The sequence below is a fragment of the Thalassophryne amazonica genome, chromosome 1 (genome assembly GCF_902500255.1).
Source record: "Thalassophryne amazonica chromosome 1, fThaAma1.1, whole genome shotgun sequence".
NCBI lineage: Eukaryota > Metazoa > Chordata > Actinopteri > Batrachoidiformes > Batrachoididae > Thalassophryne > Thalassophryne amazonica.
In genome coordinates, this window is record NC_047103.1 from 16,824,773 (window position 1) to 16,839,920 (window position 15,148).

A 15,148-nucleotide genomic window follows, 5' to 3' on the forward strand; every position below is an offset into this window, starting at 1 on the left:
TCTATAGCAGCATAACTAAGGGATGGTTCAGGGTCACCTGATCCAGCCCTAACTATAAGCTTTAGCAAAAAGGAAAGTTTTAAGCCTAATCTTAAAAGTAGAGAGGGTGTCTGTCTCCCTGATCTGAATTGGGAGCTGGTTCCACAGGAGAGGAGCCTGAAAGCTGAAGGCTCTGCCTCCCATTCTACTCTTACAAACCCTAGGAACTACAAGTAAGCCTGCAGTCTGAGAGCGAAGCACTCTATTGGGGTTATATGGTACTACGAGGTCCCTAAGATAAGATGGGACCTGATTATTCAAAACCTTATAAGTAAGAAGAAGAATTTTAAATTCTATTCTAGAATTAACAGGAAGGCAATGAAGAGAGGCCAATATGGGTGAGATATGCTCTCTCCTTCTAGTCCCCGTTAGTACTCTAGCTGCAGCATTTTGAATTAACTGAAGGCTTTTTAGGGAACTTTTAGGACAACCTGATAATAATGAATTACAATAGTCCAGCCTAGAGGAAATAAATGCATGAATTAGTTTTTCAGCATCACTCTGAGACAAGACCTTTCTAATTTTAGAGATATTGCGTAAATGCAAAAAAGCAGTCCTACATATTTGTTTAATATGCGCTTTGAATGACATATCCTGATCAAAAATGACTCCAAGATTTCTCACAGTATTACTAGAGGTCAGGGTAATGCCATCCAGAGTAAGGATCTGGTTAGACACCATGTTTCTAAGATTTGTGGGGCCAAGTACAATAACTTCAGTTTTATCTGAGTTTAAAAGCAGGAAATTAGAGGTCATCCATGTCTTTATGTCTGTAAGACAATCCTGCAGTTTAGCTAATTGGTGTGTGTTCTCTGGCTTCATGGATAGATAAAGCTGGGTATCATCTGCGTAACAATGAAAATTTAAGCAATACCGTCTAATAATACTGCCTAAGGGAAGCATGTATAAAGTGAATAAAATTGGTCCTAGCACAGAACCTTGTGGAACTCCATAATTAACTTTAGTCTGTGAAGAAGATTCCCCATTTACATGAACAAATTGTAATCTATTAGACAAATATGATTCAAACCACCGCAGCGCAGTGCCTTTAATACCTACGGCATGCTCTAATCTCTGTAATAAAATTTTATGGTCAACAGTATCAAAAGCAGCACTGAGGCCTAACAGAACAAGCACAGAGATGAGTCCACTGTCCGAGGCCATAAGAAGATCATTTGTAACCTTCACTAATGCTGTTTCTGTATATATATACATATACACACATACATACCTACATATATACACACATACATATATATATATATATATATATACATACATACGCATACACTAATGAATATTACTGTACAAGTTTACAATTCCACTTGACAACACCAAACTCATCGTACTTCATTAGATACATATCTTGACAACATCATTTTTTAATTTTGATTTTTAAGATGATTGATATTTGGACATCATTTCAGTTCATCCGTCAGGTTATTCCATAATCTGGGGCCACACATGGAGACACAGAAACCTTTCCTGGTCGTCCGAGCACCAGCAATTTTAAAATGATACAAGCCCCATAAATTATATTTTCCTTCTCTCTCAGTAAAATATTCTTGAATTCTAAATGGCACTTGTTTATTTTTCACTTTGTACATTAATTGAACAGTCTTGAACGAAATCATATCATTAAGTTTTAATATTTGTGATTTAATGAACAATGGGTTTGTGTGGTCTTGATAACCTGCATTATGAATTGTCCTTAATGCTCTTTTTTGAAGAATGAATAATGGTTGCAATGTAGTTTTGTAATTGTTGCCCCAAACTTCAGTGCAATAAATCAAGTAGGGTGCAAACAAAGAACAACAGAGTATGTAGTGCTCTACAATCAAGAACATGCTTTACTTTATTTAATACTGCAATACTCTTTGATACCTTCATTTGAATATGCTGAATATGAGCTTTCCAATTATTTTTTTCATCAATAATGACACCTAAAAACTCTCTTTGACACGCTCTGTGTTTACCCCATGTATATTTAACTGAATTTGTATGTCTTTTTTATAATTTCCAAATAACATTAATTTTGTCTTAGACAAATTTAATGATCCTAAGAAAAGAAAAAAAATGTGCTTTAGAATAAAGACTTTTTCATTTTTTTGTAATATTTTTGTTCAGCTTTGACTACAGTATGAAACCAGGAATGCAAATACAGGCTAACACACAATTACTGAGAAAATAAGTGGCTCATAATGTTTAATGCTCACACCAAAGGGGATCCTTATGCAAACCACAGTGCAGTCCCCAAAATATGATTTAATACATATCCAAACAAGGTTAGCCTATTAGCTTAGGTGGTTTGGACTCAAAGTGAGAGACGTGTTCATTCTTCTTTCATCACACACAGAGCCACCCACACTCCACCCCTTTATGCATTAATTAAATAATTGATTATTAATTTGTAAATCATCTTGGCCACTGCTGCCAACATGGCGATGCCCAGATGTTGGCTTTTCTCTATAGAAAACCTCTGCAGGGTTAAACAGTCAGTCAGGAATGGCATGAATATTTTAAAAAGTGTCAACATGCATTGGCAGCTGCCAAGGCAGCACCTTATTCTAACTTGATTAATGCCAAAACGCATAAATTTAAACTCTTATTTGAGCCTGTGGCGACTCTTACTAGCGGATGTCGTTCTGCTAGTTGTACAAATTTGTCACCACAAGATGTTTTGTCTTTTTTATAACAAGGTAGTCTATATTTGTAACTGAATTCTTCCACATACTGTTGGTTCAACAGATACTGTTTATTGCTCAACACGGGTCTTCTTGAAATTTACTTCATTTCCTTGTGGAATCTTTCAGGGGTTGTGATGAGTGCAAAGACTAGAGTTGGATAAAGAATGAATAACTGATCTGATAGCATTAAATTATCTGGTACCTTAGTTGGCTTTATAAAAACAATATAATTTCTTGTTATAATATGAAGAATTTGGTCAACTGATTTTTTTTTTTTTTTTTTTTTTTGATTGTACACTATTGTTTGTTCTGTTGTGTTGAGAAATTTTAGTTGTTGTTATATAGTATATATATATATATATATATATATATATATATATATATATATATACATATATGGTTAAAGGGGTGGGTGTTTATAAGTTTGAAACGGTGAAATTGAGTTTTTGTTTTACGCAATTTTTTGTTAAGTATGTGTGTGTGTGTGTGCCGAATACACTCGTTCATTCTTTACGTAACAACTAAGTATCACATCTAGATAAGGATCCAAATTTGTGAAATGATGCCATGGTTAAAGGAAAATGGTATAAAATTTGTTTTTAAGTGGACCACCAGTAGGAGAGCAGGTCAATGAATTTCTTCACTTTGTATGTGTGTGTGGCTGTGTGGTTGATGTGTGCACAATATCTTGACAAAGACTTTGTGTATGAAGGTGAATTTTGATACTAAAGGTCACCTCAGTAAGTCCTTGGACTTTGGTCATATTTTGATTCTAATTATGGCCACCAGGGGGCCAAATCTCTGAAACCTAGTGTCAGTTATGTCACAAGGACTTCATGGATTCTGATTAAACCAGTTAGTGTCAAACCTACGTTGCTAAGACCGCTCACAAGTACAAGGTTGGGTCACTGATGCAGGTCATTGTCAGTATTGTGAATAAAATCCATGTTATAATCCTACGACTTGGCTGCTGTTGTCACAGACGGGCCCCTGAGAGTGTTCACATGCAGCTGACATTTTCATCTCTCCCACGTATTTAAATTATTTTGATAATGTTTCAAATTGCTTAAATTCTGGTTTTGGGGGATGAATTTTTAATGGTTTGTGTTAAGTGCACCGAGCCGCTGGCGATGCTGGATCAGCATTTCCAGGCCGCTCGACTCGCGCTGTAACCGAGCTGAACCCGACGGTCTGAAGAGTCGTAAGTGTGCTGCTAATTGTCTCCTCCATATCGATGTCCATTAGACAGGTACACACAAAACCCCCCACAGTTCCTTCAATTGAACACTTGCATGCACGTGCAAACACACTTACGTGCACAAATAACACCTGATCTCCTTCATTTCCCACAGCGGCGAGTCCGCGATTCCCGGAACTGAGCATCGATTATTAAAGGTTGGCTTGAAAATAAGGGAGCAGCAGAAAGTGATCTCACTCTTTACTGAGCGCACGGACATGAAGAGTGTTTGACATTCAGCGATTTTGTTTTCCCAGAAACGGTGCTGATGGAAATTCCAGACTCAGGAACAGTGTGTGTGTGTGTATGTGTGTGTGATGTGGACCAAAGTTCAAAACAAACAGTGAAGATGTTTTAAGCTGAATTCTGGCTGTTATCCTCAGTCTGATCATTAACATTGGAATGAATGAGGAATTGTTGTTGTTTTTTGTTGTTGTTTTTGTTTTTACCCCAAACCATCAAATATGGCCATCGGGTATTGCGAAGGCTTTTCGTCCGTCCATCTGTCTGTCCATCTGTCTGTGCTCAGCATAATTCCAGTCCTATTACTGCTACGGTCTTCAAATTCACAGGGAACATTCTTGGGATACAGTTCAAAGATTAGTAACCTTGACCAATTTAAGAGATTAAAATGTCACATTCTGCACCTGATTTAATGGTATGATCTCACGGACGTTAGCATGGTGACGTCACTTCCTAGTGTCGCTAGCTGCTAACTTCGCTTCATTTTTGGCTAGAATTAACACCTTTCCCTTACCAAAAAGTAGTATATGCAAGTATGTTTCAAGTATACTTCTAGTTTACTTTTTATATACTTATCAGTACTATTTTTTGGTAAGGGTTCTTATATATTATGTAAAAGCTAGAGAGATGTAAACACTTCTAAAACTGAAAACATTATTTTTGTAACCTGATAACACCTCTGGAAGGATTTATAAAACATTTAGCAGATGTTAGCATGGTGACGTCACTTCCTAGTTTGGCTAGCTACTAATGTTGCTTCGTTTTTGGCTAGAAATAACACCTTTCTCATATTATGTAAAGGATAGAGAGAAATAAACACTTCTAAAACTGAAAACACTATTTTTGTAACCTGATAACACCTCTGGAAGGATTTATAAAACATTTAGCAGATGTTAGCGTGGTGACGTCACTTCCTAGTTTGGCTAGCTACTAATGTTGCTTCGTTTTTGACTAGAAATAACACCTTTCTCATATTATGTAAAGGATAGAGAGAAATAAACACTTCTAAAAGTGAAAACACTATTTTTGTAACCTCATAACACCTCTGGAAGGATTTATAAAACATTTAGCGAATGTTAGCATGGTAACGTCACTTCCTGGCTTCGCTAGCTACTAATGTTGCTTCGTTTTTGGCTAGAAATAACACCTTTCTCATATTATGTAAAGGCTAAGGAGAAATAAACACTTCTAAAAGCGAAAACACTAATTTTGTAACCTGATAACGCCTCGGGAAGGATTTAGAAAACATTTAGCGAACGTTAGCGTGGTGACATCACTTCCTAGTTTCGCTAGCTGCTAACGGTGCTTTGTTTTTGGCTAGAAATAACTCCTTTCCCATGTTATATAAAGGCTAGGGAGAAATAATCACTTATAAAAGTGAAAACACTGTTTGTGGAACCTAATAACACCTCTGAACCACTTTAATCAATCAATCAATCAATCAATTTTATTCATATACCGCCAAATAACAACAAACAGTTGCCCCAAGGCGCTTTATATTGTAAGGCAAGGCCATACAATAATTACGTAAAAACCCCAACGGTCAAAACGACCCCCTGTGAGCAAGCACTTGGCAACAGTGGGAAGGAAAAGCTCCCTTTTAACAGGAAGAAACCTCCAGCAGAACCAGGCTCAGGGAGGGGCAGTCTTCTGCTGGGACTGGTTGGGGCTGAGGGAGAGAACCAGGAAAAAGACATGCTGTGGAGGGGAGCAGAGATCAATCACTAATGATTAAATGCAGAGTGGTGCATACAGAGCAAAAAGAGAAAGAAACACTCAGTGCATCATGGGAAGCCCCCAGCAGTCTAAGTCTATAGCAGCATAACTAAGGGATGGTTCAGGGTCACCTGATCCAGCCCTAACTATAAGCTTTAGCAAAAAGGAAAGTTTTAAGCCTAATCTTAAACGTAGAGAGGGTGTCTGTCTCCCTGATCTGAATTGGGAGCTGGTTCCACAGGAGAGGAGCCTGAAAGCTGAAGGCTCTGCCTCCCATTCTACTCTTACAAACCCTAGGAACTACAAGTAAGCCTGCAGTCTGAGAGCGAATCGCTCTATTGGGGTGACATGGTACTGTGAGGTCCCTAAGATAAGATGGGACCTGATTATTCAAAACCTTATAAGTAAGAAGAAGAATTTTAAATTCTATTCTAGAATTAACAGGAAGCCAGTGAAGAGAGGCCAATATGGGTGAGATATGCTCTCTCCTAGTCCTCGTTAGTACTCTAGCTGCAGCATTTTGAATTAACTGAAGGCTTTTCAGGGAACTTTTAGGACAACTTGATAATAATGAATTATAATAGTCCAGCCTAGAGGAAATAAATGCATGAATTAGTTTTTCAGCATCACTCTGAGACAAGACCTTTCTAATTTTAGAGATATTGCGTAAATACAAAAAAGCAGTCCTACATATTTGTTTAAAGATTGGCCTATAAGTAGCTAAGATAGCTGGGTCAAGTGATGGCTTTTTAAGTAATGGTTTAATTAGTGCCACCTTAAAAGCCTGTGGTACATAGCCAACTAATAAAGATAGATTGATCATATTTAAGATCGAAGCATTAAATAATGGTAGGGCTTCCTTGAGCAGCCTGGTAGGAATGGGGTCTAATAGACATGTTGATGGTTTGGATGAAGTAACTAATGAAAATAACTCAGACAGAACAATCTGAGAGAAAGAGTCTAACCAAATACCGGCATCACTGAAAGCAGCCAAAGATAACGATACGTCTTTGGGATGGTTATGAGTAATTTTTTCTCTAATAGTTAAAATTTTATTAGAAAAGAAAGTCATGAAGTCATTACTAGTTAAAGTTAAAGGAATACTCGGCTCAATGGAGCTCTGACTCTTTGTCAGCCTGGCTACAGTGCTGAAAAAAAAACCCGGTGGTTGTTCTTATTTTCTTCAATTAGTGATGAGTAGTAAGATGTCCTAGCTTTACAAAGGGCTTTTTTATAGAGCAACAGACTCTTTTTCCAGGCTAAGTGAAGATCTTCTAAATTAGTGAGATGCCATTTCCTCTCCAACTTACGGGTTATCTGCTTTAAGCTGCGAGTTTGTGAGTTATACCACGGAGTCAGGCACTTCTGATTTAAGGCTCTCTTTTTCAGAGGAGCTACAGCATCTAAAGTTGTCTTCAATGAGGATGTAAAACTATATCCAGAGTCCATTATAAAACAGTCCAAGTTGTGTCTGTGGATTGGTCACTTTGTCGAGTTCATGGCGGTGACGGCATTTGGTATAAAAGATTTTGAGTGAATGTGTTTCCACTCAAACAGCAGTACAAACAGCAGAGCTACAGCATCCAAAGTTGTCTTCAATGAGGATGTAAAACTACTGACGAGATACTCTATCTCACTTACAGAGTTTAGGTAGCTACTCTGCACTGTGTTGGTATATGGCATTAGAGAACATAAAGAAGGAATCATATCCTTAAACCTAGTTACAACGCTTTTTGAAAGACTTCTAGTGTAATGAAACTTATTCCCCACTGCTGGGTAATCCATCAGAGTAAATGTAAATGTTATTAAGAAATGATCAGACAGAAGGGAGTTTTCAGGGAATACTCTTAAGTCTTCAATTTCCATACCATAAGTCAGAACAAGATCTAAGATATGATTAAAGTGGTGGGTGGACTCATTTACATTTTGAGCAAAGCCTATTGAGTCTAATAATAGATTAAATGCAGTGTTGAGGCTGTCATTCTCAGCATCTGTGTGGATATTAAAATCGCCTACTATAATGATCTTATCTGAGCTAAGCACTAAGTCAGACAAAAGGTCTGAAAATTCACAGAGAAACTCACAGTAACGACCAGGTGGACGATAGATAATAACAAATAAAACTGGTTTTTGGGACTTCCAATTTGGATGGACAAGACTAAGAGACAAGCTTTCAAATGAATTAAAGCTCTGTCTGAGTTTTTGATTAATTAATAAGCTGGAATGGTAGATTGCTGCTAATCCTCCGCCTCGGCCCGTGCTACGAGCATTCTGGCAGTTAGTGTGACTCGGGGGTGTTGACTCATTTAAACTAACATATTCATCCTGCTGTAACCAGGTTTCTGTAAGGCAGAATAAATCAATATGTTGATCAATTATTATATCATTTACCAACAGGGACTTAGAAGAGAGAGACCTAATGTTTAATAGACCACATTTAACTGTTTTAGTCTGTGGTGCAGTTGAAGATGCTATATTATTTTTTCTTTTTGAATTTTTATGCTTAAATAGATTTTTGCTGGTTATTGGTGGTCTGGGAGCAGGCACCGTCTCTACGGGGATGGGGTAATGAGGGGATGGCAGGGGGAGAGAAGCTGCAGAGAGGTGTGTAAGACTACAACTCTGCTTCCTGGTCCCAACCCTGGATAGTCACGGTTTGGAGGATTTAAGAAAATTGGCCAGATTTCTAGAAATGAGAGCTGCTCCATCCAAAGTGGGATGGATGCCGTCTCTCCTAACAAGACCAGGTTTTCCCCAGAAGCTTTGCCAATTATCTATGAAGCCCACCTCATTTTTTTTTACAAGACAATTCACGGACGATAGTGTGCACGCTAATTTCCGCTATGTCAAAGCTAACTTACAATGGAGTTAAATTCAATCAATTCAATCAATTTTTTTATATAGCGCCAAATCACAACAAACAGTTGCCCCAAGGCGCTTTATATTGTAAGGCAAGGCCATACAATAATTATGTAAAACCCCAACGGTCAAAATGACCCCCTGTGAGCAAGCACGTGGCTACAGTGGGAAGGAAAAACTCCCTTTTAACAGGAAGAAACCTCCAGCAGAACCAGGCTCAGGGAGGGGCAGTCCTCTGCTGGGACTGGTTGGGGCTGAGGGAGAGAACCAGGAAAAAGACATGCTGTGGAGCGGAGCAGAGATCGATCACTAATGATTAAATGATTGATTGATAGATAGAGGGGCTTTACTGAACATGTACAAAATGTACATAAGACAACAGGATCTTAATAAATTAAACAACTGAAAATTAGAAAGAACACAATGCTCATACGGCTGAGAGTATTTTAGCATTGCGTCATTATTTTATAATCTTGCCAGAAACACAACCAACGAAACACAAACAGGCAAAAACCAGCCTTCTTACTGAAGGCAATTAGAGCAAATTAATGTTTTTGCCATCTGTGGTTCCCAGGTGAGAACAGACACGTACCTGAAGTCACACCTCACTCTGTCCACTACACGTGTGATGGCGTGATGACTCACTTAGATCATTTTCACTTGGACCTCGAGGGAGTCGTGGGGCTGAGAACACATCTCCTTCAGATCTGCTGTAAACTGGGGTGTGTGACGGTAGTCCAGCTGCTATTTGCTCATTTATCTTAAAAGGCGTCATGAGCCGTATGTTCCCATGGCGTCTTTTTACTTATCTTCGTCTGCCCTCTTCTGTCCCCGCGGACCAACACGTGCGTCAGCATGTTGCTAAGCGCCTACTACTGCTTTAACCTCTCCTCTTTTGTGAAAAACAAAAGCACCGAGGTGAAGTCATACTTTGGTATGTAGATATTTTCCATGACCTTGGTGGTCAGCTTGCTGGGTTTGGATTTGGGCTGTCAATACACAGACTTGAGTTTGAGTCCTGGAAACGTTACCTGTCTGCATCATTGGACAAGACACTTCATCTGGATTGACTCAGTCCACCTAGCTGTAAGTGGATACAGCCACGGCTGAGGATGTAACTCGAGTCGGACCGGCATCCTGTCGAGGATCATAGACTGTGATCCACTTCATGCTGCAGAATCGGGGATAAGCACCGGCACCAAGGTTCCTCAGGGTGTATAGAGGACTTAATTTCTTCTTTGTGGTCAACAGAGAATTGTAAAAGGACACGTGCACCCATTTGATGCGTGCATGAAAGTAATCCTGAGCATGTGTATTTTTTGTGGACTAACCCTGCAAACTCAGCCAAACCGAAGAACATTGGGACCCACTTTGATATATATGTGTATGTTAGTTCCCCTCATCGCACCCAAACACATGAGATATCATTGGAAAGGCCAGGATGTCCTCTGTTGAGCACATCTGGACTCAGTAAGCTAGCTCAAATGTGTCAAAAGATACAGACCAAGAACCAGTGTCCACTACAGAGGACATAAATTAATGGGCTGCATATCAATATGACCAAGTGGTTAGTGCACTTGTTTTTAGTGCGGAAGGTTCCCCAGTTTAAACCCCACCCCTGTCACATTTCTCCATGTAATGTGGAGTTGTGTCAGAAAGGGCATCCGGCAAAAAATTTGTGCCAATTCAACATGAAGATCCACCTCGGATTTGCTGTGGCGACACCGAGTGAAAACAAGGGAGAAGCTGAAGAGAATTACCATATCAAAATACTATATATATATATATATATATATATATATATGAAAAATTAAAAATATCTCATAATTTAAAGAGCATTGCTTTGTTTTTGCCTTCTCTTATTACCGTATCCGTGCGTTTGAATGCTGCCCTGAGCATCCACCCCTCCCTCCTTTTAATGAAAGTTGGTTAAACGCCCACCCTAAAATAAATACTTTTTTCTTTAATTTGATTAAATGCCCAAATTAATATACACACACACACACACACACATATATATATATATGTATATACACACACACACAAATGTAAAAATAAAAGTCAGACTTTTTTTTATTTATTTTTAAAGACCTCTGAAGGTCCACCTGCAGTACCTTCATGGCCCACACTTTGGGAATCACTGTGCAATATCAAGTAAGGGGGAGTACTGTGATTTTTGTGTGTGTGTGTGTGTGTGTGTGTGTCATCCCGCTATAACTGCCATTTCAGAGCTTTTTTCTGTCCAGGTCAGGTCTCGTGCCATGCATCACTGCATCCATCACACTATGGAGCCTCCTGGAGTCCTGGATGGCAACTAGCCGGGCATGCTCACCTCTTGGCTGTAACCATGGATCAGACAAGTGAAACATGGGCGGCTCCTTTACTTGGCCTTTCTAACTGCTTGGGTCCTCAAGACCGAGGCACCTGCGTGTGCACCTGGATCATGCACAGAGAAACACGCCCTCACAATGCTAACAATACCCATCATCCATTTGACACAAAGTCATTCCAGTCACTGCATTCCTGTGGAGCGGAAACCTTTGGGCAAGACGCCCTGTATGCATTTAAAATTAACGACTGCCCATTAAAGCTGAGTCAGACTTTTAGAACTTTCCCTCTGTTGCCAGCTTTGTGTGTCTGTGAGCAGATGATGTTGTTGGCCACCCTTTCTGGCGTCGGGTCCTCCAAGTCCCTTAACTGACTCAAACCTAGTGAACAAAAATATCCACATGCCTGCATCTTTGCAGCTGCCTGAGGGAACATATTAATGCCTCAGCTAACCCGATTAACATTAACAGTCCCACAGGGGAAATCGCTGCACATCTGCAATGAACAGATAATTATATTTGTTGGGAAGGTGTCGTAGCACGGACCCACAACAGGGGGCGCAAATGAACGGACAATGAGTAAGCCAAAAGGTAACAATTTAATGTTGTGATATTACACAACGAAACGTGTCTTAATGTTCACAGTCAATAAACACCAGGTGACGTGTGGGCAGGCTCGAAGATAGAAGACGCCCGACGAGAGAGAAGCCGCGTCCCACACGGCTTCCACCACCAACGGCCTGAAGAACACCGGAGCCGCCAAGTCCCGAGTCCCCAGGTGGCCTCTGTCTTCGGCTGTCGACCCTGGTACTGCTGGCAGAAAACAGAAAGATGATGTGTGAGTGTGAGTCCGCACACTCAGTGATTAACAGTCCAGACACCGTTAGGAGGGAGCACCTCCACCTCCAACATCACACACACTCGTGCAGCTCCTGATCAACCACTTATCTGGGACGGGGTGCGAGGTGAAGCCGTCACTGTCACACCAAACGCCAATCCTCCAGACAAGGCAACACTTCAGGAAAACGGCTGCAATAGAAGTTCAAGTTATTACACACACAGTGTTAGTCAGCAGAGAAATTACCTTAGTACTGGTAGTCGATTTCTCGGCGGGGAGGTGGAGTTGTAGTCCGGCTTATATGGTGGTGTAGATGAGTGACAGCTGGAGTAATGGGTGACAGCTGTCACCTCCTCTGGGTCTGGCGCCCTCTTGTGCTTGGAGCCCGCACTCCAAGCAGGGCGCCCTCTGGTGGTGGTGGGCCAGCAGTACCTCCTCTTCAGCGGCCCACACAACAATATTGCCTCAGATGTTTGTGTCTTTTTTTTTCCATTTGCACTTTTTCTTGCCTTCTGTAAACCATCAGTGTTTTGTTTGTTTTGTTTTTTTCCCAGAACTTGTGTGGATGCCGCTTTTGGTCTCAAGGGCGTGTCTTAAATGTTCAGCAAACAAAAGATTTTTGTGGGGTGGTTTTCTTAAAGATGCACAGTGAGGTCTAACTGTTTGTTAAGAAAAAGATGAACAACATCAACACAGCTCTTGTTAATCCAGTATTGGCACTAGTAGTCACCTGGTCATTGGGCCAGTGGTAGTAATGCTGGAAGCAGAACTACTACAACTAGTTGCTTTGAGGTTACACCTTTCTGTCTCTCTGTTCCATACTGGCAGGTCCATAAGTATTCGGACAGTGCCACAATTCCTGTAATTTTGCTTCTGTAATAAAATCACAATAGAGTATACACACACACACACACACACACACACTTCATTAATTTAATAAATTTACTAAAATATATATTTTAAATATTTGTATTTTGAGTAATTTTGGCTAGATTAGAGTGGATTTATCAACAGGGATTGCACTAATGTAGGGCAGCACAGAGGCTTAGTGGTTAGCACTGCTGCCTCACAGCAAGAAGGTCATGGGATCGATTCCCACCTGTGGTCTTTCTGTGTGGAGTCTGCATGTTCTCCCCGTGTTTGCGTGGGTTCCCTGCGGGTCCTTCCACATCCAAAAACATGAAGGTTAGGTGGACTGGAAACTTTAAATTGTCCGTAGGTGTGCGTGTGTGTGAATGCGTTTGTCTGTATGTGGCCCTGCAACACACTGGCTTCCTGTCCAGGGTGAACCCCGCCCGCCTCACGCCCCATGACTGCTGGGATAGACTCCAGCCCCCCGTGGCCCTCAAACCCACTCACCCTAATGCGGCATCGTGGAGCAGATATAACTCACCAGAGGATGGGGGAACCCAGAACATTGGATAATCCATCATCCAAAGGGTTAGAAGGTCAAATCCTGCTCGCTTCTGTCTTTGTGTCAAAGTGTCCTTGAATCCTAGCAAGAAACTGAATCCTTGCATGGAAGCCCCTTGAATCAGTTTATAATGTTGAGCAGCTCTGTGGATGTAAATGAAATGGTTCCAGTCAAACTGGAGCGAGTGAGTCAAGGAGTTAATGAGGAAGTGAACCCCATGCTCTTACTGCTAAAACTAGAAAAAAAACCACAACAATATTTAAATAAGATTACTCCACTGTTTAGACAGCGGTCCACTGAGAGTATTTTTTTAGCCTGCAACTTTCCATGAATTTGTATTTTATCTCCCGTGAAGGGATACGGGGCTCATTAACATTCAGACGGCGAACACTCACAGTTGGATGACTCTTTTTACTTACTGTGTTTCTGCTTGATTCCTTATGACTCAGTTATTTCGCTTCTTAACGTGCTTTCATCGTCTTGCAGGTTGGGATCTTGTATTTCCATCCGAGTGTATTCCGCTGCATCCTGCTCCGATGGGTTCGACTGCTGGGTTTTGCGACTGTCTACGGGACGCTGAGTCTAAAGCTGTACAGGTAACACACACAACCGCACAAACTCATTTCTCTGACATCATCAGCCATTCCAACCATCGGCTGGACAAACCATCTGTTTTACAAAGAGCAGGTTTGAATCTCAAATTGGGCGGCTACAAACTTTCCTGTCTTGGCCTCGTCTCACTGATGTCAACCCATAAATTGGCAAAACTGGTGTAACTGAGCGGAATGAATGAAGCCTAAACACCCCTCATCTTGTAGTTCTTACCAAAAAAGTGAAGCTAACCGAAGGCTAACAGGCTAAATTTGGTTGGGATGTTTGATTAATGCATATTTTACATAACTAGCATGCAGTATTTCCTTAGTAAATGCGGCACCATCAGTGGGGCTAACGGCACCAAGCTAGATGATAATTAGTGCTACTAATGCTAATAGTGCAAATATATACATTAAATCACATAAATTTTCACTCTACATAAGTACAGGAGTACCCACGTCTTCCACAGTTTACCAAAGCCATGTTATGTGAGATATTGGACATAAAATGCTCAGAAAGGACAAACAATCTGAATTATTCATAACTTTATTCATTAAATGCCATCTCCTGATTAATTTTTTAAAAATCACTCCACATAGAGGTCAGCCTCGTTAACTCGCGCAAATTGGGGTCCACAGAATCGGACTGCGAGCTATCTGAAACCGCGAGTTAATGAAGTTGACCAAACCCCCCCAACAGTATGTTATACAGTAGTCTAATTTTTTGGGTCCACAAATCGACTGCGAGTAAAGCCGAATCGCGACTTAGGCATGCGCAAGTTAACGGGATTCACCTGTACATATGTCATTAAGCGGGGAAACTAACTATAGAGACCAAAACCCTTTTTTTTTAAAGAGGCTGCAAATATATTTAATTTTGCTCCAATTTTAACATGGGGGTCTATGGGAGTGGCTCACTGTTGCAGCCAGCCTCAAGTCAGATTTCAAGGAACTGCATTATTTGCCACTTCCGTGTCAGCTCCATTTTTAAATACCAGAGGTTGGGACTTGATTCCAACATCTTCTGCCCTCTTTAAATATAATTAAGCCTTAATTTTACAATGTCTGAGGTGTTTGATGTGTTGAGACGGCGTATTTCTTAGATACTTCATCACTGGACCACAATACATGTAAATGGACTAAATGGTAAATGGACTGCATTTATATAGCGCTTTTCCATCTGTATCAGACGCTC

At 40.5% G+C, this 15,148-nt stretch overlaps 1 protein-coding gene across 1 annotated transcript in view; it reads left to right on the plus strand.

The window, feature by feature from the left end:
* Positions 1-15,148, plus strand: part of gpr158a (G protein-coupled receptor 158a) — a 206,753-nt gene that overhangs the window by 155,291 nt on the left and 36,314 nt on the right. Inside the window, 1 exon segment of the mRNA XM_034166305.1 lies at positions 13,847-13,956. Coding sequence (XP_034022196.1) covers positions 13,847-13,956 — 110 coding nt within the window.